At 41.1% G+C, this 26258-nt stretch overlaps 1 protein-coding gene across 5 annotated transcripts in view; it reads right to left on the reverse strand.

Moving 5' to 3' along the window:
- BCAS1 (brain enriched myelin associated protein 1) overlaps positions 1-26258 on the reverse strand; it is a 97550-nt gene that overhangs the window by 13708 nt on the left and 57584 nt on the right. For 2 of the 5 annotated variants that reach the window (XM_072801463.1, XM_072801464.1), the window contains exons 7-9: positions 19416-19592; positions 12790-12831; positions 4843-5016 (exon numbers count right to left, since the gene is read on the reverse strand). In XM_072801463.1, the coding sequence (XP_072657564.1) occupies positions 4843-5016; positions 12790-12831; positions 19416-19592 (393 nt within the window). Of the gene's footprint in view, positions 1-4842; positions 5017-12789; positions 12832-19415; positions 19593-23941; positions 24077-26258 lie in introns of all 5 variants that reach the window. The other 3 variants (XM_072801462.1, XM_072801465.1, XM_072801466.1) reach the window with 3 other exon arrangements.

Raw genomic sequence — 26258 nt, forward strand, 5'->3', positions numbered from 1 at the left:
GAAGACTACCAAGTAATTTCAGAGATTTTCTAGTTCAATACTGAGCGACTTTCTTCCACAGGTTTATTTTTATTCTCGAGAGCCAAAGATGAAGCATCTCAGGGCATCCAACTTGCAGTGTTGGGATGGAATCTGGTTGTGACATCCAAGCTTTGCATATTAGTAAAGTCATTTTTATTTCTTTCATTGTGTCATGCATTCTGATAGCTTGGTACTTGGAGGAGCATTTGAAGCCTCTCCAGCATGTATCACTTAGATATTCAAAATTCTAGTGGAAATGTTTGGTGGGCAGTTCACATTTCTTTGAAAGGAGTGCAAGTGGATTTCTGATGGCCATCCAGTCCAACCGAAGTTGAGATTTTAAAGAAGAATTGAGAAGATGTTTTAATTTAGTGTGAGGATATCAGCAAGATAGGTTACTAGATCAGCCTCATCGTAACAAATCCAAGGAACTGGACCTGCTTGAAGTTTCCAGAATCAACAAAGGCAATGAGTCCAACCTTTGTGTTTTACCAAGATGCTCACTTGAAACAGAACTGGACCATCAGACAAAACTACGCAGCCAAGGCAAATCTCATTTCAGTGACAAATATATACAGAAAACGTACAGCCAAGCTTTATGTAAGCCATGCATTAATTCTCATCTTTCTTGCTTTGTTGTAGTTTCAGGTGATTTTAGATGAGCACAGAAAATACTACCAGGGGAATCACAAAAACAAAGCTATGGTTGCTCTACCTTCATGTACTCGCAAAGAAAATCAGCTGCCAGGAGCACAGAAAGCCACAACCACATGTAAGTACAAGGGCGAGCTTCAGAATCAGAGAAAGCCTGAGCTTGAGTTCTGGCTGCCATTTACCAGCTCTGTGACCCCGACCAGACCCCTTAAACACGCGTAGTCTTCATGGTCTTCTCTGCACAGGAATGTGTTGCACAGGGTTTTTAGGTTAATAAATGAGATGATGTGTGCACTGTGCTAGCATACTGCTGGCCAGGCCATTGGCACATGATAAATAACCAATAGTATTGTCATCATTACTGTTAATTATTAACTGAGAGTGCCAATGACCACAGAATCCCCTTTAAGGGTAAAACGGAACACAGGCCCCTGTGGAGACAGGAATTACCCAAACCAATGTTACTTTCAGAAACCTTCTCTCGAAGAGCAACTCTGTATTCATAGTCAATACTTGGGGCAGAATCAGAGATCAAGAACTTGAGCTAGAAGACTCCTGTTTTTGTTTTTTAATTTTTTTGTTTGACAATTATCATCACGAACCATCCTCTTTTTTCCTCCAGAGGGTAAATTTCAACAGGTTTTATTAGATTTATAGATTGAATGTAAGCAACGGAAGACCATGATTTCCTGGCTGTATCCTCATTCCAGTCTCACATTTGCCCAATATTAAAGCTCACAGTCCCTCTCTGTGCCTGAGAACATTGTTCCAACAAAGAGCTTCTTATAAAACTAATGGTCTAAAGAAAGAGACAGGAAGAGAATTAAATGAAACAGTAGGTGACAATGGTTTGGAGGAGGAAACCACTTTTCAAGTACAGGGTGTTATTAATATTGGCAAACTATAAATCTATATCTCTATAATTCTATCCAGCACCTTACGGTTTCATCTGCCTACCTGGTTTGTGGGCACATGAATAGAGTTCTCCACCCACTCACTTTATAAAAATATACTGGCACTTCAAATATCCAATTTCTTGACATACACTTGAATTAATACATATAAGAATCTTTTTCTATTTAGGGCATGACAGATGTCTTAGAGATTCCTTGCAATTATTTTGAAAATCTGTAGGAGCCCATAGGATTTTTGTGAAGTGATAGATCTACATGTGTCAGATGCTGTGTGAGGATTTACGTGACTCTATTTTTCCTGAAATATAATTTTTTTCTACTGAAATAGGATTATTTGAAAAATCATATTCTTTCCATTTCTATTTTTATGAGAGGTTAATTTCTGGAAAGAAAAACATCTCATTAGAAATAAACTGGGCAATGCATTTTTTAAAATGCAACCATGAGTCACATTGCCAGGGGACAGCAAAATATGCTTTCTGAGAGAAATTTAAGGAAGGCAAAGGCAAAGCAATGATCTGATGAATGCTGATGTTGATTCCAAAACAAGGGTGACGCCTTTACAGTTGGCTTCACTCTTCTATTTATTAAATCAATTATTTTAAAAAGAACTATATTTTGCCAACAATATCTAAAATCAGTTTGAAATGTTCATTTATTTGGCTTAAAAAAATAAAAAGCTCAGTGATGAGTCAGGGGTTGTTTCAATTTTCAAGCCCTTGGAGCAGGGTTTGGATTGGTTTGGGTTTCTTCTGTGTAAATCCAGACTTTAGATTCATTTGGAAGGCACGAAATGTTAGCTCAAAGTGTTTCCTGAAAACAGTTTCTGAAGCCAGCGCCCAGGAATGCATGCTGTGGGATATTAGCACATACGCATGAAGGTAGGTGCACAAGGATGTTCATCAGGTTAGTTAGTGAAGCACCTGAGGTCATGTGCCTGAGACACATGGTGTGTGCTCACTGCAGGTGGCCTAGAGTTAAACGTTTGTTTTCCTCACTAGGCTTCATTCTCCAGGAGGACAGGGGCCACGTCCACTTACTGTTGTATCCCAATGGCTGGAATACAGTGGGTCCTCAATGATTATTTGTTGAATAAATGACCAAATGAAGTGCAACAAGTTGAAAACAAATCAAACGTCCATCAAGAGAACAATGGTTAATCTGAATATGATAAATCCAGATGATGTGATTCAACGAAGTTGTTATAAAGAATGGAGTGGCACTATATCAGGGACACCTCACCAAATACCCACAGGGATAGGGCCAGTGACATAAATGAGTGAGCTGGGCTGGATGTGGCAATAGGGAGTCATGAGATCATGGCAAACTGGAAAACCCATGTTTTCTGTGTATTTGAATTATTATTATTACTACAATGGCAATATATTGTTATAATGAAGACAAAACAGACTGCAAGACGAGAATCATTAGGTTATCTGGAATCTTTAGGGAAAACCCTTCAAATTACAGAAGCTTTGGAATTTCAACATTAATAGAAAGGAAAAACGTTCAAGATCCCAGGCATAAGTCTTCCTATGGCCGGTAGATAATAAGACATTATTATAATGGACATTATAAGATCTGATACTATGAATCCACTGCGGATTGCTCCAGAAAAATGTATCCTCTTCTACCTCTATCCCTATCCTATGGAGAATCAATTATAAAAGACTCTTTTGTTTCTAGTTTGTTCCTCTAAGAGTTCAGAGGTACCCAGTTTCTATGGCTAGAAAATATCTTCAAGAAACCTAGAGGGGAGAGCTCTGGATGGTGAATTTAAGTAATGTGGGACCTCATTAGAATTTAAGGATGTAGTGGGAAGTTTAGTCATCTTTCATACTTTATTTGGAGTCTCTTGCATTTTCTTGTCTTTAAGAAGTCTCAGGTTAGTCATTTGGGAGAGAAAACCATAATTTGTTATGTTGGTGGTGGCAGCAGGGGGATGGGTAATCCCCCAACCCCACCCAGAAAGAGGAAAGTTGGATCACTCTCAGTGTTATGATGAACTATTTGAGGATTCCATTTGTAATGTAGATGGGTTGCCAGAAACAGGCCAAATGTTCTTTTCTTTCCTGACATTGTGTAAAAATTGGTTGAAAAATCTCAGATCTTGATCCCTGTTTTCAGTGCCAAATTGCAGAGAAATGACCAGGAATATAGGTGGGCTCCCATCCATACATGTTGCTCAATACTTACTCTGCGCTTCCTACTCCCAGAGAGTCCAGTGATAAAAGAAAACGACTCCTGTTGACAATTTCTAACAGAGTTATTTCTAATATGCCTCAGCTCCCACTGGCAAGGGTTTTGTGTTATGTTATGTTGTGGTGTGGGCTAGAATGAATTCCTTAACAGGCAGAGCCTATGAAACCAGAGGGTTGCTTTCTCAGAGGATTAAACTTCCAAATACTCCTGAAAATAATGGTACACAATAATGAAATTCTTGTTTCTCATTAAAAGAGAATTAAACCAACGACCTTCTACATGGGTTTTTGCTTTTTTGTCTTCCAACCAAGTTGGATTTGGTTGTATTATATTATTTAATTTCTTGGATGCTTAGTTATTTAATGTACATGACACTTTACAGACACCAAAAAACATGTCTGCATTCTTTCCATTTTATGCAAGTTAAAAGCCTGGCAAATTCACCAACTGATTTATACACATTCACTATTAGAAAATTATGCTGTCACTTTATAATTGGAATTATTTCTAAATCAGCTTTGTCCAAATTTGTGTCTCTCACACGTCACTTTCAGAATTTTTCCAGCATCAATATATAACTTGGCCTATTTCTTGCCCAGTTCTTTAAACAATGCCTTATGTTCTTTATGTAAATAAATGTATTTTCAAAGGAAACTGCATCTCATTACCATAATGAGAAAAACAATATCATTTGCCATAAACAGAAGGAAACTTTAAAAATAACTTAAATTGAAAGCGAACAATAATATTAACTTCTGGATGGATGCTGCTGTCTGCCAAAGCTCAGGACCCAAGGCCAGCTCTTTCTTTGTTAAAAAGGGAGTTGTCAGGAGTTAAGGAAATATTAAGGAACATTGGAAATAAACTAAGACTTGCTCTATGATTGAGTCAGTAGGATGAAAGGCAATTGTCTCCCTGCACACGACAGATTTCATTTATATCCCATCTCCACCACGTACAATTACGTCTTACCCCACCTGAGACAGGTCCTTGACTCTCAGAAGCTGATGTGGGTATTTCAGTTTTCCTGTGCTGGGAGCAGGTGGCTTACCATTTGTCTGAGAAACGCCATCAGGGATGTTCTCGGTGGTTTGTATTCTTCTCTTTTGAGTTTTACTTCTGTGGGTTCAGGTGTGGCATCTCCTTCTTCATTGAGATCCACTGTTTGTAAGGCTGATTCTACTTCCTCAGACTTTACAACCTCTACTGGTGATTCACACACCACCTGGATTATTTTGCCAGGTAATAAGACAGTGAAAAAAAAAACATTCCCCAAAATAAGCTTTCTGAAGTGGGGTCTTGGTTGCCCCCTTGTCCACATAGTGTTATAGGTCTGAACGAGTGAACATTTCTACACAGGCACATCTTCAAGAAGCAATGTACATGTCATATAATGTACTTTCAAACAGCCAATTTCTGGGGAAAAAATGCCAAATATGCCACTTGGAAGTGGCAAAAATCCTGCTCCATAAGGTACAGGCTTAGGTAGGAAGCCCTTCCTGGGGACTGCTGTCTACAGAAAGCTCAGTACCCCTTCCATTCCAGTAGGCCCACCTCTTTGGTCTGCCATCAAGGTGACTTACACCTGGCCTGGGTAAAAATCAGGAGTCAGCATTTCCTTAAAGGTCCAGTCTTAGAGATGGTGACCATGACATCTTCCACCACCTGCCCTAAGATAACCACAACTTGGAAGGACCCATTCTCTTTGTGGAAAAGGTAGCACGAAAGCCACACTGGATTTAACAGACTGGATCTCCTCTTTAGCTTACTTCCCACCCTACCCCAGGCCAGTCATTTGTATTTGTTTCTTACCCGAAGTTCATGCTTTCAGAAGAAAACTGAACTTGGTAAGAAAACCATAGGTAAGTTCCTGACAGCCCCCTGCAAAGTACCCAGTGAGCTCAGTGCCCCAGGATGTCTATAGGGGGAAAGAGATGGCCAGCAACAAGGGGTTTGGATGGAAGGTCCAATTCACCTGCATTCTGATTCTAAATTCTGTTCTTTTGCATTGCCTCACTCCATTTGTGCTGTGCCCCAGTCACATCTGGAACAGAGGCTGCTTTGCATTGGTCCCTGCAACAGATTGAATTGGCCTGGAGAAGGCTCCATAATTTCTTTGTTTCCTCAGGCAGGGGCTGAGAGGCAAACTACTACCACATCCATCTTAGATACTGTTTTCGTATGGCTGTGAGCTAAGAATGGATTCTACTTTTTTTTTTTAAAGGTTGTAAAATGTTTTTACAAGATGAAAGACAGGCAACAGACACTACGTGTGGCCTGTAAAGTCTGAAATATTTACTACCTGGCCCTTCACACCATAAGTTTGTCATCCCTTGCCTCACAGAAAGGCGCTCTAGAGCCAAAGGCATCTTTGCATTTGTCTTTGCCGGTGCTGGACCCCCCAGCTTCCTCTGAATCTTATTCTTCTGGCCAAGGAGTAGGGGGAGGGAACTTAGGTATTTCCAAAAACACCTGTATGCCTGTGGAGAAATTATTTTCCTTTCCTTCATGCCAAACACACCATTAGTTTGCACACAGCCCCACAGCCCCAGTGATCCAGATTGAGAAGGACCCCCCCTTAATTTCTGTGTTATCAACCAAAGCAGGAAGTTGCCCATAAACAGATCAGCATGAGGGAACACCCCAAAATACGGCAACTAAATCACAGCCATCTCTCCCCACCTTCAATTTTATAACTCATTGTCATAACTTCTAGCAGCTTTCTGTTGTAGGTAAAGATCTAGGTTGGGGAATCATCAACTCAAAAGTCCAAAGGAGGCAAGGCAGGTTATATTTATATGGATTGACCATAAGACACAAATGAGCTGATGAACAAGTCAAGGTTTCCCATCTAAAGACACTGAAAGAATGAAAACACTGGACTGGCCAAACAGGCCCATCTTGGGAAACTAAGCTGAGACCGAAGCCAACTGACATACTGGGATTGGCGGTCAGATGTGATCATGGATTTCCCCATCTAGGCCTGATTCAATTCAATTGCAATTCTGAAGAAAGAAGCTTCTGCCCCAAGAGTCTGGGGGTAAGCCTGAAATGCAGGTAGTCTAATGTAGTGGTCTCGCAGGTCTCGCAGCCTATAGCGCCAGCCTAACTGGCTCTAAGTCTCCACTCTATCCCATACAGAGGCTCTAAAATGAGGTCTCTACCCATCTCTGTACCTGGGTTTTTCTAATTCTATACACATCTGAATGTTGTTTGCAAAATTAAATCAGGCAGTGCACATAAAGTTCTTAGAAATGTGCCTAACACATAACAAGCACTCAATTAATACTAGCAGTAGTTACTTGTGCTATTATGAGAACCATTTATTCCATGGGCCCGAATTATGAGGAATCACCCACCATGCCCATGCCCACTTTTTAGAGATGATATTAATAACTATCTCTTACTATGGCTGATATCATGCAAGGTACTTTTAATATATTACCTTGGTGAATAGTTATTAAATTATTAAACAGCTCAGAGTAAGTAACATTATTGCTATCCTAGAGATGAAGAATCTGAATGATTGAATGACTTGGCCAAAGTCCCAGCCCAGGTAAGTAGCCATTTCAATGAGGATGGGGTTGTGTACCAGTAACTGAATGTCTAATAGTGACTTTACTAGAAAAAATATAAAACAAAAAGTTTGCAAGTGAGAAGTTCTAGGACTGGTTCAATGGCTCCACAATGTCTTTAAGAATCTGGGCTCCTTCTATCCTTTGACTCTGCCATCCTTGGCATGCTGGGTTACCTCATGGATATGAAATAGCTGCTACGGTTCCAGGCATCATATCCTCAACCCAATGTCTTAAAAAAGGGAGGAAGGCTATAGCAAAATGTTTGTTCCAAATGAACTTCTGTATTTTGATTTCCTACCTTAGCATACATTCTATTGGCCAGATGTGGTCACATCCTTACCCCTAGATAAGTCATTGTTGAAAAAAAAATGGGATCATTGCTGTAGACTAATCATGATCAAATTCTTCGGGGGTGTGGTAGTTGCCAACCTTGCCCAACATCAAGGGAAGAAGGGTGGAGAAATGGGAAATAGCCCTTAGGTGGGTAATGACCAGAGTCTGACTCATTTAATCTGGGTTCAGAATTATTCTGTCTTTGAAACAGCATGTTTCTTTTTTGTATGCAAGAGCCTGGAGGGAAAATTACATAATAAAAATGATCAGACTATATGGCAGTGACTTCATCAATCATTTTTTTTGATTGCCAATGGTTTTCTTGCTGGGCCTTTAAACATTTGAGTGATGTCAACTCATAAATCCTAGGCCAGAGTCCATTGTTCAAAACACAACTGTTTCGGTAGGCATTTAAAAAAAGCTGATTTTGGGGGAACTTCTAGAGACTCCCATTAACTTTGAAGCCAAGAAATTGGCTTTCAGCAGCCAGGGAAAATCCACTGATTTCCAGTGTGGAAATCCAGAAGGATTTGACCTTAGTTAGGAGCTGATTTGCATCTATAGACATAAAATTTGATTTTTATTTGGATAGTTTTCTGATATCCTTCTAGGCAAGGGCTTTGGAAAAAGTCACTCCCTATTTAGAATATATGACTGCATCTACATAGTTTAATTTGGGGCATGATGGATATAATGAAAATCAGACCTGTGCTGTATTTTAGAATCAAATCCCCCTTGCTTGATTTCAGGAGGGGTTATTACACTTTGTGTGAAGATGGCTCTTATGTTTAACACGGACAATACACATCAGAGCAAAAGGTTTCACCTTTTTTTTTTCAGATCTCAAATATTATCCCATATGTACTCTTGAAATTTGGATTATACAGTTTTCACTGGAACTGTGAGTTTGGGAAACAGATTTATAGCAAAATAGATGCCCTCCACCTAAACTTCACCCATAACACACACACTACTAACAGTTTTTACTTTAGAATCTTTTAAAGATGCTGTCTGATTTGATTTAGAACGGGATTATTTGAATCACAAAGACCTGGGAAAGATTTTATTTTTCAATCTGGTAACTATTCTCCCTCATTCCCTTCATGGAACCCCAGCTTTATCTTGGGGGAACAACCCTCCTTAGCTTTTAGCCTGCATAGTCAGGATGAAGTTGCTTGAGCAGATCTAAGCCAACCCACATGGTCCAGCTCCTTGACCATAAGAATTCAGGGCCAGGAGTGTGTGACGGAGTGTGTGACTTTCCCAGTTATTCACTCTGGCGTCCTTTGAGGGGATCATACATCTGTGCCCATTGCTGCGTGACTTGCTTTGGCAAATGTAACATGAGCCAATAGGATGTAAAGCAAGACTGAGTGGAAGCTCTCAGAACCATTTCATGGTTCACCCCCAGCACTGTCTTCTCTCTTGTCACTACAATTGCACGCCTTTATGGAAGGGAATGTTTTTCTCAGTCTAGATCTCGGCAGGAAGAAGCCACATGGATCAGCTACGGCCAACCCATGGCTGCCATGTAGCATGAGTGAGGGGAAAAAAAGATCTTTGCTGTTGAAAGCCACTGCGGTGTGGGGCTTGGATGTTGCTGCAACACAACCTGGCCAAGCTGACTAATAGAGCCTGTGAACCCATGTAAATCTGTGAAAGAGAATCGATTCCAGGGCATGCAGGGTTTCTACTGGACCAATCTCTCCTTAACTCTGGACTATGTGATATGATGTTAGAGAGCTAGAAATGTAGCCAGGCCATGAAGGCTGAGCCACAGGAAAGCCCTGAATCAAGATTTATTTAAAACCAATTCTACTTCCCAGTGATGAGTGCCAATAAATTTCTTTTAAAAAAAGAAAAAAACAACACAAATCTAGGTTAGGTTGGGTTTTCTTTCACTTGTAACTGTGAGCTTACTTCCTAAGAGGTAAACAACCGAAGCACCTGTTTCTTTCATCTTACAGGTCATTGGGAAGGAAAGATTTCTTTCCCCCTCATTAGTTAGAACATTAACTTAATTAAGCAATGGCCAAAATATTTACAGATTATAGTGGAATGAGTCAGTAGTTTCTGTAGTAGATTTTATTTCTGATAGGACCAGAAACACATTCTAGGAAAAGCACCCAACTTCTGTGGATTTCAAAAGCCTCATTTTTCTCCTCATGAAAAACTATGAGAAATGTTGAAATCATTCTATCTTTTGCTTTGCATTGGTTCATAGATTGGCTATAGAAACTGGTGGTAGGGGCAGCCCCAGTGGTGCAGCAGTTTAGTGCCACCTGCAGCCCAGGGCGTGATCCTGGAGACCCTGGATCGAGTCCCACGTCAGGCTTTCTGTATGATGCCTGCTTCTCCCTCTGCCTGTGTCTCTGCCTATCTCTCTCTGTCTCTATGAATAAATAAATAAAATCTTTAAAAAAAAAAAGAAACTGGTGGCAGAGAAATTTAAAAAAAATCATATTTTAGCCAAAAGTTGCTAGTTAAAAGGACTCATATAATATGATTAATCTCACCTAATGGTCCTGTTTGGAGGTTTAGAGTACTCTGCGTTGTTTTGGTTAATGCTATGTCTCTTATTTGGGAGAAGGAAATTAAAGTAATTATTTCACACATGCCTTCACTCCACATGGGCACTGAGTCAGCTGACAGATGTGCAATTTCACAGGGCACTATAACCAGGGATTACTGGGAAGCACTCATCACGTTACAACTCCTCTGCACTAACAGTTACCCCATGGGTGGCAAACTCTTCCTGCCAAGGGCCCTGTCCCAACTACTCTACTCTGCCACTGAAGCAGGAAAGCAGCTATAGATGACATGCAAATGAATGAGTGTGCTAATAAAACTTTATTCATAAACAGTGAAATATGACATTTGTGTAATTTTTTTAAAAAACAGATACTCTCATCTTATTTATTTATTTACTTACTTATTTACATATTTATTTATGGCAGAAGCAGGGCAGTGAGGAGGGGCAGAGGATGAGGGAGAGAGAGAATCCTAAACAGGTTCCACCCTGGGTGTGTGGAACCTGATGTGGGGCTTGATCTCACAACCCTGAGATCACAACCCTGAGATCTGAGCTGAAATCAAGAGTCAGATGCTCAGCTGACTGAGCCACCCAGCATCCAAATTTGTGTAATTTTTACATGCCCTGAAATATCATTCTTCTTTCAATTTTCTCATCATTCAAAATGTAAAAGCCATTTTTAGCTCATAGGTCATATGGACACAGTCAATGGGCTGGAACCAGCTTGTGAGCTGCAGTTTGCTGACCTCTAAATTACTAAATTCTTCCTGTGTTTCAGGCACTGCCATATGCACGTTATGCCGTATGCCTTGTTCATTGAATCCCACAAGAACCCTAAGGGGTAGGTGATATTATTGTGGCCATTTAAGAGATGAGTAAACTGAGGTCCCAGAAGTAGCACAGCCTGGGGCTGATGGGCCCAGGATCACTACTTTTAATCTCATTCCCTCCCACTAACAGGCTGTTAGACAATGAAATGCTGGAGCTTCCAAACAGAAATGTTACTTGTGGGGCTAAGCAATTTAAAGCCATTTTGATAATGCTGCTTTATTTTCTTGAGAAAATATTTTGCTTTCTTTGATGTCTTCATCAGCTTTTTTGTTCTCTTTTGCTATCAGTAATTTAACTTTGGTTCACGTTTATCTTTCTGTTTTGAACTTCACATTGGAGAAGGAAATGCTTCCTCTTTGTCAGAGGTCAACTCCACATTTTAACATGCAAGCTGCAAGGAGTTCCTCAGACAGGCAACTGCACACAAACATCCCAAAACGAGTTTCTTTTCAAAAAACTCAGAACCTCCAAGCTAACTGATGCTTCAGACCTGACCTGCAGCTTTTAAACCCAAAGTTCATGGGGGAAAAGGGACAGAGTTTCTCCTCACAGGTTGCTCTGTCTCTGTAGAAAATAGCTGGTCACGTCATGAAAATTTTCTGGAATTATGAGAGATATGAGCTTCCCTGAGCTACTACGTTTGGCTCAAAAGAGAGGGGGCCGGGGATAGAAAGAAAGAAGAAAGAAGAAAGAAAGAAAGAAAGAAAGAAAGAAAGAAAGAAAGAAAGAAAGAAAGAAAGAAAAGAAAAACACTTGCAACAACAAAAAAAGCAGATTTGAAAGATCTTTCTCCTAACAAGAACCATAACACAGTCATTCTAATTTTCATTCCACATCACAGGCAACATTTCTGGAACATACTTGGATTTCCAACATCCATTCAATGCCAACAATTAAATAAAAATGAAAACACAAGCCCTATCCAAGGCTAGCAAATAAGAGACACCTAGAAAGAGCCAAACATATTTTGCTTTGGCAAAATGATAATGATCAGTTTCTATCTTAAGGAGCTGTGAACTCACTTATCCCCACTTAGAGCATTTTCCAAAGACTGTACTTTTTTTTCTTCAGAGCAGAAAGCTGCTGACTCATGAGGACAATTTATTAATCTCCCTGGAACATGTTTTGGAAAACTCCATTTCTTACGTGCCTCTATGGAGCCATTCCCTTCAGATGTGAATGAACAGTCTTGAAAGTTTGGACAAAGAGGCTCAACCTGTGTCTCTCAGGTGTAGATCCCAGAAGTCAGCCCTCCCGCCCAACATCAACAGTCTCGGCATCGAGTGCAGCAAGAAGCTCTCCTGCTGGATGCCACTACCCATCCTGGCTAAGGCCCACAGTTAGTAGAGAATCTAGGTTGCCATGGAAATAAAGATGAAAGAGCAATCAAGGTGGAGGAGGACAGCATGCAGCATCATTGCCCCTCAAGGAAGAGTGAGAATGTTCTTATGTTTGGTAGACTCTTTCAGCCCCTAAATGATAACAAATTATAAAAACAATTACTCTGATTTTGTGTTTAGTTTGCATTGATTCAATAGGCGTTACAGATATTCACCCAGCATTATTTCCCATTTGTCCCTAATCCTGTGAAAGGCTGAAAGAGTCCACAGCAGATGGGAGACATTGGAGCATGCAAGAACACGGGGCCCCACAGCCAATACCCAATGGTCCAGTATGCGGAAGATGAGCATGGAATGGTTGTGCCAATTAATGCATAACTTACATTCTCCTCTGCACCTGCAGGGACTGAATCCTCTTTAACTGACTAAAGGGAAGATAAAAACAAAAGTAAGAGTCAGAGGTTAGCCCATAAATGGAGAGTTTAGTTGGGCTCGCAGCCCTCTGGTGCCATCTTGGACGTTGTATTGCTTACGCATACGTGGTTTCAAAACGGACTTGTGGGAGGTTTACACGACAGTCAACAGTACAGCAAGATAATATAAATAGGTCTGTATTTTAAAAATGCAACGAAGGGCAAATAAACACCCAGCTGCATCCAGGACACCAATGGAGTGAGAAGAAGGGTTGCTACAGAAAACACAAACCACAGCCTGGGCTGTGGATCAGTGGCGCATTTTCCTTAACATTTTCTGGTTGTTGTTGATGAAAAGAGGGAAAAGGATCGGTCATGCAGGACACAGTCACCATTAGGTAAAAACAAATGAGCAGCTCAGGAAAATTCTGGCCGAAAGTCCAGAGAAATCCATCCCATGGTACTCATAGAGCAAACAGACACTGAGGGTCTTCAGCCGTATTCTGACCGCAGCACGGTGGCCAGCGTCAGAAGTTGCCTCTTACATCAGCTCAATATGGGCCAATGTCATCATGTCATCACGCCAAAGTTGAATTTGGTTAAAACCCTCCTATGGAGGCCCAGAGGGTTGGCGTCCAACACATCCAACTTCAAACACTGTTCCTCCCTACTGGGAGGAAATCTGGCATGCGCAGACTTGCCTCAAATTAGGAGAGCAGTTGGCCCAGTGCTATCAAAGGTCAATGCCGCCATCAGTTTGCTAAGTTTCAACTTTGGAGATCATCTTAGCAGTTGTTCTTAAATTTGTCAGGGGTGGTGGTGGTGGTGGTGTTTACAGACCACTTTGTGACTCACTTGACAGATCTGGCCTCTCTCCCCAGAAAAATAAACACAAACAGAATATTTTGCAAATAATTTTAGGGTGTTCATAGACCTTCTCTTCTCTTGGATTCCAGGCAAGGAGCTCTTCCACATATTCACTCTGTTCCAAATCCTGTGTTTATTTTTACCTTTAAAACATTCAGTGGAAGGGGAGAAAGGACTCAGCATTCACAAATATGTCTTCTGCATTGTGCAAACAGATTGTATACCTGTATAGACATCGTATATGCAGGTGCTTTGTAGACACCATCTCCCTGAGAGTGGCCCCCAGTGGTAAGGATGGTGATCCTCATCTACACAGCGAGAAATAGAGATATAGGGAGGTAAAGTCATTTGTTCAAGGTGGTCCAGCTAGGAAGTGGTGGAAATGGTTCTAAGAGCCAAGTTTTCCCTCTGCCGTGACGATTTCAAGGGTCAGAACAGTTTTTTACTAATTTTTTCTTTTTTTTTGCATTACTAAAAACACATTTTTTTAGTAATGGTGTGAGCTTCTTTCTCCAACACCAGATTGGCTTTCTCTCTAGATGAGATTTTCAGCTTGGATCATTTACAACTGTATTTCTATTGAACACAGCCTTTGAGCCAAGCCTGGATCTCACAGGCCATGTGTATCTGCACCCAGCATGGTTCCCATGCTCAACACACAATGACAAATGAAAGCCTCAGGAAGCTTCTTCCTTTACTCCTTATGTGTAGAAAGCCTATGAGTGGGGAAACCAGAGGCACCAGATTGCCACCCGCTTTTCTCCACTGCCAGTGGGTCCCGTGTGATAGATAAGCTCTGGGCTGGAGGGCAGAGGACTTGATTCTTCCACCTGGGAAATGTGTGCAGGTGGGGAGATTGCACGGCGCTGCTGACAGAGCAGTTCACTTCAACGTTGACGAGGGAGACTTTTTAAGGGCAAGGGCCACCTGTGCAGAGTGAAAAGTGTTTATTGGGTGCTCAGGCTCACCAGTCAGAACATGATAAGGTGAGGGGCTAATCGGGAAGTGCACAGAGTTCAGGATTCCCATTCAAATCTCAAGCCCGGAACCTTCTGGTCTTCTTCAATGAACTGGACATCCAGCTGTTACCTGTTGAGCCTACGGAAACTTCTGGTCTTCTTCAATGAACTGGACATCCAGCTGTTACCTGCTGAGCCTACAAACTACCCGGCCTCGTTCACCATAACAACAATTCTTTAGTTTGAAACTAAAGGCTCCTGTTGGGGCATTTATATTTTGGAGAATAAGGACCCAAACACAGCCCCTGAATGCATCAGTATAAACTTGCAGAGCAAGGGGTCCTGTCCTTTGAAGAGTACAATGAAGAAAGAATGTTTCTTTAAAATATTGTCACATGGTAGCACTTAAGCCAACAGACATCCCTGTTGCTAGCAGGTCTTCTGGAAGCATCATTTTGATCATGTGACAGCTGTTCCGAGTTCACTGATTTCACAGCGGCCCTAAGACCTTTCCTCAAGCCGAGACATTTCAGCCCGCCTTTCAAGTGCTGCCATAATTGTCCAGCCATATGCCAGACTCTCTTCACCAGGATTCCTGTGGATTTGGGGATCAAATACAGGAATCTGCACTTGAAGCAAGTAACTCAGATGATTCAGAGGATTTTTAAAGTTCTTTTGGTCTGTTTGGACCTACCCCGACTGCTGCCTTTTCTAAACACGCGTAGCACTTTGTAACCTGCACACGACACACTGACACTGGATCCTAACATCATTGTTTTGGAACCAGGGTTAGTCACTCTGCATTCTCTTCCCAATAATCACAAAAGGTAGGTGTCACTGCCTGCTTCCAGAGCAGAGGAAAGCAAGGCATGGAGGGTTTAAGTGACCCGATGACATCCAAACAGCCAGCAACTCTCAGCAAGAGCTGAGATTGGATGATGTGTCTCTTTGGCTCCAGAACCCCCATTATTTTGCACGACATCATTTGTGTCCTCCAAAGGAAAGCAGGAAAAGCACTGTTTTGAAGACATTCCAAATGTATTATTTACGAATTGTGTGCATGCCTAGGTACACACACATTTGCACGTGCATGCATGTGTATCTACCTCGTTCCTCCAAATGGACTTCGGGTGTTTCAATAGCAGAATCCATGAGTCTTAGACTCATTTTGTACCTTGGGCGCTCTTGGCACCTGATGCCCCACATGGATATTTAGATCAGAACCAACAACTGTTCATACCTGAAGAAATGATAAAACTGTTCGTTGAGCACTTACTATGTCTGAGGGTCTCTCTGTGTACGCTTAATGGAGTGTCATAACAGCACAGTGAGATAAACGTGTCCCTATTTACACGAAAGGAAACAGAGGCTTGAGGGGTCAAGCAGTTTGTCCAAGGCTATGCAGTCCAATCTTTCTGGTTCTGTCTGGAATGTGAGATTTGCCACATACCAGAATTTTCAAGATCATCTATTCCAACCCTTTTCCTTCAACAGATGAAGAAAAGAAAACGCTTACAGGATGAGTAACTTTTGTGAGGTCACAGAGCAAATGGTACCCCCAGAGAACTCAGAACAATAAGGGACATAAGTCCTCCAGGATATTGAATTTTAAACATTTTTTTGGCAAATACAACTAATTTGAAACTAATTTTCTCAAAGGCTATTTGTGTTATTTTTGTCTTATAATCAGAATGACTTCAGCAATCAAGACTACAAATCAAAATAACTTAGAATTTCCTGTCCACAGCACATTAGGGGTAAATTTTTATTCCTGATGTTCACATTCTAGATGTATATGGTTCAAAGTCAGCTTATCAGGGAGGGAGACAGAACATGAGAGACTCCTAACTCTGGGAAACGAACTAGGGGTGGTGGAAGGGGAGGTGGGCGGGGGGTGGGGGTGACTGGGTGATGGGCACTGAGAGGGGCACTTGATGGGATGAGCACTGGGTGTTATTCTATATGTTGGCAAATTGAACACCAATAAAAAAATAAATTAAAAAAATTTTCCAAATTTTCCAAATTTCCAAATAAATTAAAAAAATTTTTTCTCCTCTTTCCAGTTAAAAGAGGAGAAGAAAGAGAGCTTGGGTTAGTGGAAAGATCAAGATTTTTTAGCATTTCTCTGTTTGCTTTTCAGAATTTTTACAACAGTGATTTTATAACCAAAGCTTATCTAATTTAAAGAAAAGAAAATGAAGACGTTGTATATGCAGATGGTTCGTAGACACCATGTTCTTTTTGTTTTTTACTAGAACGTAAGTCCCCTCACCCCTTGAGAGTGTAAGCTACCAAAGGGCAGCAATCTGTTTGCTGGTATCTTTTTAATGCCTTAGCACAAAGCATTTAGCACAAAAGCATCTCTGCAGAAAGGAGATTTCAAATACTCTTGCATGAGTGAATCGTTCCTATTTTACTTCCATAGAGAGCTGTTCTTTCTGGTCGGATGGAGGAAGGAAAAGTAAGATTTATGGGTGATTTGAGTTTTAGCTTCTCTTCATTATTTTTATAATCTACTAAAGAAATAAAGCCAGATAATGGTGAAAAATCAAAAAACAGCGGGACTGAACTACATGAAATCCGACCATTAGGGAAAGAATGTCAAGTGGTCCTCTTTTTTTTTTTTCCCCCCCAATGGAGATAGCTTGAATTTCAAAAAGGAATCAATGTATGCCTTATAGGCCCCAAAGATAAGGAAAGATGGAGTATTTGTGGCTTAGTAGCTCAGAAACTTCCCCAAATCAGAGGGTATGGAGAGATTGAGAGGTGGCCATGGTCAGTGTATCCAGCCTCCTGAGCACACGGGAGAAAAATGACATAGGTCCGAAGGGCCATTCACTGGTCACTTTTACTCTAGGCATGAAGTTGGGGGTTTTGCAGGCATAATTTCATCTAATCTTCATTTCTATGATGAGGTACTATTATTATCTACATTTTACAAATGAGGAAACTGAGGCAGCTCATCAGGGCTCATCTGTCCAATTCCAAACTTACATAAGTGTTCCTCAAGCTTCAGTCATTTGCCAGCCTCCTATATGGTTTTGGCCACATTTCATGTACCATCTATGGCAACTATGGAGTGTTTACTGCTCAGATTTCCCCACTAGAAGGGCAGCTCCTGGCCTGCACCCCTTGGCATCCGCTACAGAGCTAATGCTGAGGCTGTGTTCTTGCCGCCTGTTCCCAGGTGATGCCGGAACCATTCTTGCTCAACATGGGACTTGGGATTTGCCATTGGCTCAGCACCACCCTTAGTCCCTGGCTTTTCCAACCTTCTCCTCCTTCCTTCCCTGTCTCCCTTCGGCCATGTCAGACCCTCATTGTGGTCTGAAGTCTCCCTCTCCCTACTCCTGTCCCCTCCCCTTTATCCTTCACGGTGCTTTCCTACAGTAAATCTATTGTATATCGATCCCGTCTGTGTCACTCCTTGGAGGATCCAAATTTACGATCATGTACTTAAGATCAATACATCCATTGTGTGACACTTTCCTTTTAATTGGATTACTTCTTAACCTAAATGTATATATATAGTCTCACCTCGAGCAAAATGTCTATTAAATCTTGAGTTTAATGTGCTAGCTCAGTTTTTCTAATGCATTTTAAATATATATAATTTTAAAAATAAAGGATGTTTGAATGTGGGTTGCCTAAGTCATCTTCCTGGCCACCAGTATGCACATATGATTCACTTGGGAACTTTTCCCTACATTATATTGCTGATAAAAGATGTTTAAAAATAAGTAATTGGTGGTTGGGAAGGAAGGAGGATTAGAACAGAATGCCAAATGACATCACCCAAAGTTTTCATTAAGTATTGAAGTTTGTGTTCTGGGCTGAACCCAGAAGGAAGATTTCTGTGCAATGGAAAGCCAAAGAAAAGAGTTCTAGAATCCAGCTGGATTCTGGACCAAAGAATAAAGCAAGCACTGTAGGGGCATCTGTGTTCATTACCTGACTTGCAGCATGTGCTGCATGCTAAGTGGCATGGATGTTTTGAAGAAATTACTAATTAGATATTTTTTTCAGCTCTATGAATTATGTTCCACTTTCTCACCCACAACTTCTTGCTCATCTTTTGGCCACATTTAAAAGAGGCAAGAGTTCTGAACATGTGTGGCAGCTGGGGTGTGCTCAGCAATGATGACCGAGGACTAGCTCTCAGACTGACTCAGCCCCACCCACCAAACTCCCTTGTATGCCACCTTAGTTCAGAAGGGAAAAAAATGGACAATATTTTGAATGCTCCTATCACAGAGCACATTGTGTGCTTGTCCTGGTGGTGAATGGTGGACACCTTGGTTTTCCAAAAGGAGAGTGAGCTTTCGTGGTTCATAATGACTGATTATGTCTTGCTGGGAAAAGAGAGAGGGAGCCCAGAGGTGGTTCAGCTTGCCAGGGTCGGTGTGGGGGGCGGGGGTGGACAGTCTCAGAGGAATCCAGGAGGAAGCCAGAGTACTAAGCCATTTTGTAAAGAAAATGAAATCATGAAATACCACAACTGTCTGTCATGAACCGGAGTGACTCCAAGAATGAAAAAATCTACTTGTTTATTTCCTTTTCTTTCCCATGAAACACATGCTTCTAACACCATAGGCACTTCACGCTTCCCAGGAGTAAATGACAAGTCTTCAACTCAATGGCTAGTTGAGTCATTTTGGGGAAGAAAAAATAAACTCTGTACTTTGTGAGCACATGGATTAGCCCAACTGAAATAATTTCTCCAGTCACCCTAGCCCCAACTACTCTGCAGGTCTTGAAAACAGGACTTACCTTTTTCCAGAACAGTTTGCCCAGAGGCAGAGAGGTGGGACCTCCCTTTTCCTTGGCAGCTTCCTTTGCAGTGTCTGTGGATGTAGGGTTCTTGGCTGCTCCTCTGGTCTCCTGGGATATAAAGTTCGCTTTGTCTGACTTGATGTCAGATGAAGTAGCAGGCGACTTTTCAGCACCCTACAGAGTTAAAAAAAAAAAAAATTAGACTGATCTCAGGATTTCAGAAGTGAAAGATCTCTTTTTTATAAGCATAGGCTAGGGTTACGCATGTTAATTTTCTTTTTTAAATTTTCTGTTACTTATAAAGATTCTATGCGAATGCAATTTGTGTTAAAATTTTGGAAAAAGTCAAGATATTTTCCCTTTGCAAAAGAATATTTTATGTTCATGTAAGTCATTAGGAATCAAGGTGCTGGTAAGAGGTACTTTACTGTGAGGACATTACTCTGTATCAAGGCCATGGGTCTTCAAATAGGTTTGATCATGTTCCCATCAGTAAAAACAGTTTGAACATACACCTCTAATACATGCATATTTGTTTATATTATAAGCGTGTACTATTTTATTAATTCAAATGTGAAATTAAAGGAGGTTAAAATAAATATAAAGGATGTAATTTCCAACTTTTAACTTTGATTTAATAATCCCAATCAAAGGTACCAGTGCCAGGCACTGTTCTAAACCATTGAATGTTCTAACAACAGTTCTATGAGGAAGGGACTAATTATTATGTTCATTTTACAGATAGAGAAATTTTGGTCCTACGTGGCTCAAAAGCTTTCCCACCACTACACCAATAAGGGGACAGAGTTGACATAAAAATCCCAGGAACCTGGGCAGCCCGGGTGGCTCAGCGGTTTAGCGCCGCCTTCAGCCCTGGGCATGATCCTGGGGACCTGGGATCAAGTCCCACGTTCCCTGGGATCGAGTCCCATGTCAGGCTCCCTGCATGGAGCCTGCTTCTCCCTCTGCCTGTGTCTCTGCCTCTCTCTCTCTCTGCCTCTCTCTCTCTCTCTCTCTGTGTCTCTCATGAATGAATAAATAAATAAAATCTTAAAAAAAAAAAAATCCCAGGAACCTGATACCCAAACTCAAGCTCTTACTACCTCCTCCGTCCTACACTCCCTCCAACAAACCAAGATCTCCCCACTCCCTATGCTATTGTACCCATCCAGGGGGAAAATAGCTTAAAAAGCTTCACATTGGGAAGGTGATAATGTCAAAAAGATTGAGAGACACATCTACACTCATCAGTTTCATTGGGAAATGGGCACTTTTCTTCTCTGCACTGGGAAAATGCCCAGAGACTCTTGAAGAACATTACAAGGAGATGACTCTACTAGATATAGAATAATACAACTGTAATATATTCGTGCAGTTGTTGAATATGCATCTCGTTGGCCAGACCACGAGCTTTGAGGGGAAGAGCCATTGCTTTGGACATCATTACCTCCCTAGCTCCCATCAGGCCCAGTGTCTGCCACAAAATAGGCACTAAATAAATAACTAAATAACTGTATAGAGACGACCAGAGAGAAATGCCCACACAGGACCCTGCCATGTTATGTGTCTATCTACCCTCCCCTTCCTTACTGGCTATGGAGCCAGAGACGACCAGTAGTCTTTTCTCCCTGTCCACCCAGTTCTTCACTTCCCAAAGAAGCACTTCCCAAAGAGGCATTCCGCCAGCATCAACTGAATTAATACTCTTTGTCTGCATTATGGAAGAGATCACAAAAACTCTGTGTTTTGGGAGTCAGCCTCATGGAGAGGGTTGCCGGATGTGTAGCCAATACTCTCAATAATAAGAATATAAGATACTTAGTTAATTCGAATTTCAGATCAGTGCAGAATAATTTTGAAGCATAAGAATGTATGTCCCTAGAACTGCCAGGGGCCTTTTTATAGTCATACTGAGGAATTATCTGCTGTCTTTCTGAAATTTGGATGTAACTGAGCATCTGTATTTTATCTGGCAAGGCCACCCATGAAATTCTAACGTATTAGATTTGGAGATTGCAGAGCAAATGACCTTACCTTCTTCCCCAGTACATTTTCTTCTTGTTTCACATTTGGGGGTGGGAGAGGGGAGGGGTTAGTTAGATGTGTAAACATTGCACCAAGAAGTGGAAAACAATGAGTGTGCGGCAGAGCTTATGAATCACATGAGCCAGCCACTAATATTTTAGCTGCCCTGCAGACAAGCTGGAATCAGGAAAACCTGAGTGGGGAGAGGAGCATTTCTGGGCATGGCAAAAAGAAAAAAAAATAAATTAATATCCTCAAACAATGCCTTGCCTTGTGTGCATGCTGTCATGTTCAATGTTTGAAGAACATGTGAAGAAGTCTGATTCTGAAGCATCAGGTGGTTAAGCCAAGAGAAAAAGATCTCAGTTCAGCAAAGGAAAGCTGACACTTTCATTATTTATAATTATAAGCTTATTTCACTTATTAATTCTGGGACTCCCCACTTTTTTAAGCTAAGAAAGAACATTTTTAAGAAAATCCCTTTTACACGAAGAAAAAGTGAAATACAGAGAAATGAATCTAGGGGTTGATCACAATCAGTCACCACTGCATTTTTTTTTAAATTGCAAAACCAGCAGATGATGTTTTTATCCTTAAATTTTCTTGGATTTCCTCTTTTCCGTACTAGGTTACAACGAAATTGAGGATGAGCAGCACACCTCCTGTAACCATGCGACAATCTGTGTGCTCAGTTTTAATGGCTCTATTTTCCTATCTTTTTGGATGACAGAATTATAAAATGAGGTAAAAGCCAAGAAGCTCTACCAAACTGCTGTGTGAATGAGAACTGGGAACATTTGGGAAGTATCTCCTTACTTTACCTAAAAAAGGCAAAACCTTAAAGTCCGGAAAGGGGAGCTGCTCCTACCACCATCACCTCCCCACCCACCAGCTCCAGCGTTCCCCTGAATCCTATCTTTGCCCAAAACCCAACTCAGTGGCAGGAGGTGAGGCCAGTGGTCCGGGAGGACCTTGGGAATAGGGAACGTGGGTGGTCCCCCCTTTGTGGAGGAAAGAGATTCTGGAAACTAAGCTGTGCATGAAATGAATGCCATCTGAGGTACAGATATGAGGGGGAAAGTCACACACTTTGTAAACTTTCAAGGCCCCCAACTCACAGAGGCTCCAAGTGGGAATTCAGCTGGGTTTCTTTGCACAAGGTCTACGACACACTTCACTAGCAGTTACCAAATGGTGTCCCATGTACAGTGGTACCACTTTTTAATCTCTACCCACCCCCACTGCAATTTCTATCCTTCCACCCCTTCTGTCTTTAGAAAACAAAATAAGCCTGTATGGAAATTAAAGGGTAACTTCATAACATAGTTTGCTTATGCAAATATAGATTCAGCCAGGAGATCTTTCTATGGAGTTTTTATTTGCATACACAATCCTGGGGTTTTAACATCCAGCTGGGGAAGTTTTTTTTTTTTTTTTTTTTTTTTTAATAAGTTTATTCAACTTAGTGGTGAATGGTTGATGTTTTAAACAAATGTCCAAGCATGCTGGCGCGGTTCAGGGATCTTAACCGCTGGTTTCAGGCAAACACTGGCATCTTCTTAGACATTAAAAAAGTGAAACCTCGAAAGCTCACTTCTGTGCTGCCCTCACTTGGAGAGGACATGGAGATAGAAATTGCTCTGCCTTCATTCATTGTTTTTGTTGTGCTTGGGCTTTTGTTTTGGGTCAGTATGAGCTTAGTTAAGATGGAGAATGGACGGAACAGACCACAGAAAGATAAAATTATTTTCTTGAGGTTAGAAAAGTATTTCCCAAATTGTAGGAAGCATACCATTGGTGGGATCACAGATAATTTTAGGTCGAGCAGAGATACCAAGTTAAAAAAACATTAAAATGGAGAAAACATTTTTTTTTTCCTTCCCAACTCTCATCTAATCCTTCTAAGAACATTCGGAGGAAAAAGTCTGATGCTGGTACGTCTTTAACATTTTTCTATTGCTGGCAAATTGCATCTTAATAAAGCTAGAAAGGCATTATATTTGGAGTTTAACACAGAGAAGGTAGCTAGAATGTAATTATTTCTTTTATTAGCCATATTAATGGTTACCTCTTTATGAAAAATGACTCCAGTTTTCCATGTATGTTATAATACAAAGCTTTCTTTAAAGATATCTTTAAATAAGATATGAGTCCATTGTAATATAAAAAGATCAACTACTGAATATATATGTGATGAAAATGATGAAGATGGTATGCATACTTTCGACATTTGGGAAACACTGAGTTAGAAGCATAATCTCAGAACCCTGGTCCACACTAGGAAAAAACTAGTCAGATGTTGGTTTGTAATTACGGAGACTTAAAAGAATCAATGAAATTTGATTCACATCATTTTTAATTCCCTTTCATGACCCCACCCACACAAGGCTGTCTTCCCTGAAGTGGAGCTGAGGGGACAAAGGACAGCCACATGTACCATGTGATGAAGACCAGGGTTCTTCTTCTTTTTTTTCTTTCTAATTGAACAAGATACAGACCTTATGCCTAAGGAATTTTCTAAATGCGAATCCTAGCCTGGGGCTGTGCAGGTGCTTTTTCTTGGTGCCTTTAGCTTGGTTCTCACAGGTCTTCTGTCCCGCTTGGCCATCACAGACACTTTCTGCTTTGGATGCCTTTCGGGCAACAGCAGTGACGCCTTAGAACTTTGTTTTTAAACAAAATCCATTTTCCCCCCTGTTGCTTTGAAGCGCATTGAAGCACTTTGACAATTAACTCTGCTATATCACCCCCACCTCTTAACCACAGCATTCAATCAGGCGGATGTTTCTCTTTTTGAGACTCTCCAAGACAATTTGCTACACAGCATATTCACAGTCCATTTCAAGTACAGTTGCTTTTCATCAGGGTGACCTATTTAAATGACCCAGATTAACACAGCTCCATTTGCTAAAGACAATGACAGGACATCTAAGCTCCGTCTTTTTCAGATGAAAAAGAGAGAGCACAGTTCTTATTTGATAGTTTTAAATATCTAAATGCTATTGTCATGGGAAAGAAAAAGATACATGAAAACAACGAATTTATTTTTGCATCCTGGAGTCAAGGCAAACCCTGCCTCGAGTGGCTTTCTTTCTCCAACCAATCTTAGGAACTTCAGGGGAGCAGTGTTACCCGCAAAAATTCCAGCTGGCTTCTATATGGGCAGATCTCCCTCCCAGACAGGAGAAGTGTCTACCATGCGCCAGTCCACTGAGCCAAAGTCGGGGGAGATTGGAGCTGAGACAGCCCAGCAACAACCACTCAGAATTGTCGACTCAAGTTACAAATGGCTGGGGATTTTGTGCAGGGTGTGGAGTGTGCTCAAAATTGTCAGGGCCAAATGTGAAATGTGAAGATGAACAGTGTAGATGCTTCAAAAGCAAGAATCCAAGAAGTTTTGTACAAATAAAGGATGTTAAGAATGCAGGTTTGTGGAAAGAGGTGGTTTGTGTCATAGACAACCTACATTCACAAACCCTCCCCTGAGACTCCGCTCTGCTAGCAGTGACCCTGATCTCTCCGGGCAAGGTAGTGAGATTTTATCAGCTGGATATGTGCACTTGGGGCCACATTCTGGTGGGGAAGAGTCTTGGTGCATGGGCAGCTGAGGAGAATGAGTGCATCAGGTCACTTGGGAAGCCACACAACACACCCACATACCCCACTGTTTATAGCCTATTGTGCTGACTATGGGGCTTCAAACAATGCAAGACACAGGAATCAAAAGAGAAACATTTGGACCCAACTATTCATTGAACTTGACCCTAGCTGCCTTGTAGCAAAAGACTAATTTTATAGGAAAACACATATAGATACCTCAGAGGTATATTTTTTTTCTAATGGAAGAAGAACATTGTAGAAGAACCAATCAAGACACTGCAAATGTAATCACGGCGTCCAATACATCTTGTGGCCATTATGGAAATAGGGATCACCTACATTTGAATAGAGTTCCATGGTTTACCAGGCATTGCACACCTTCATCCAATGCTGGGGTGGGGAGACAGAATTTTTCTTGTCCTGGTTTTGCAGATGTTGAAATTTGGATTCAGATGGATTTGGATCACATCACACAGCCACTGTGTGGCTGGACTAGAGCTCAAACTTAGGCCTCGAGATAAATTCTAGGATCCTTTTCCCAACCTGGCCCCTTCAAATATTGGTAACAGATGTGCCGGGTTGGCCAAGCCATTTATTGGGTCCCAGTGTCTTTCAAAGCACTTTCAGTTATCAAAAGAAGGGCGCAAGACACTTATCTGTCACCAAGTTAAACTTTCCTCACGATTCCCGTGAAAGTTAAACCTTGTATTCCATTAAGGGATAATCAGTTCTGTCAAGTGTAAAGGAAAACATCTCTAGAAAGTAGTTGTTCCAAACACAATTTGAGGGGAATTGGTTGGATTTCTAGGATGACAGTGAATAAATTTAGACTCTCTAGAGCATCCTAACTCTAAACATTCCTTCCCTTGGCAAGTGTCCCATGGTGACTCTTTCATTTCACCAAACAATTGCCTTTGTGGTGGAGATTTATTTTTCCCAAATTACATGAAAAACACAGAACATATTTTTTAAAAACCAAAAACATAGCAGCTCACTTCTACTTTAAATTGCGGCTCACCTCCTTCTCATTTCCAGTGGCTAATTTGTACTATATTCCTGTATTCTCAGATCTCTCCACACACAATTAGAGACTAACATGATATATGGTTATTAGTCTTCTGTTCTTATTTCATATATGAAATTGGTTATTGTGACATTATGTATCCAGACTTAGCATATATTTTAGGCTTTCCACTGAAATTTTCATTAAAATAC

The sequence above is a fragment of the Canis lupus genome, chromosome 26, assembly GCF_048164855.1.
Source record: "Canis lupus baileyi chromosome 26, mCanLup2.hap1, whole genome shotgun sequence".
Taxonomy (NCBI): Eukaryota; Metazoa; Chordata; class Mammalia; order Carnivora; family Canidae; genus Canis; species Canis lupus.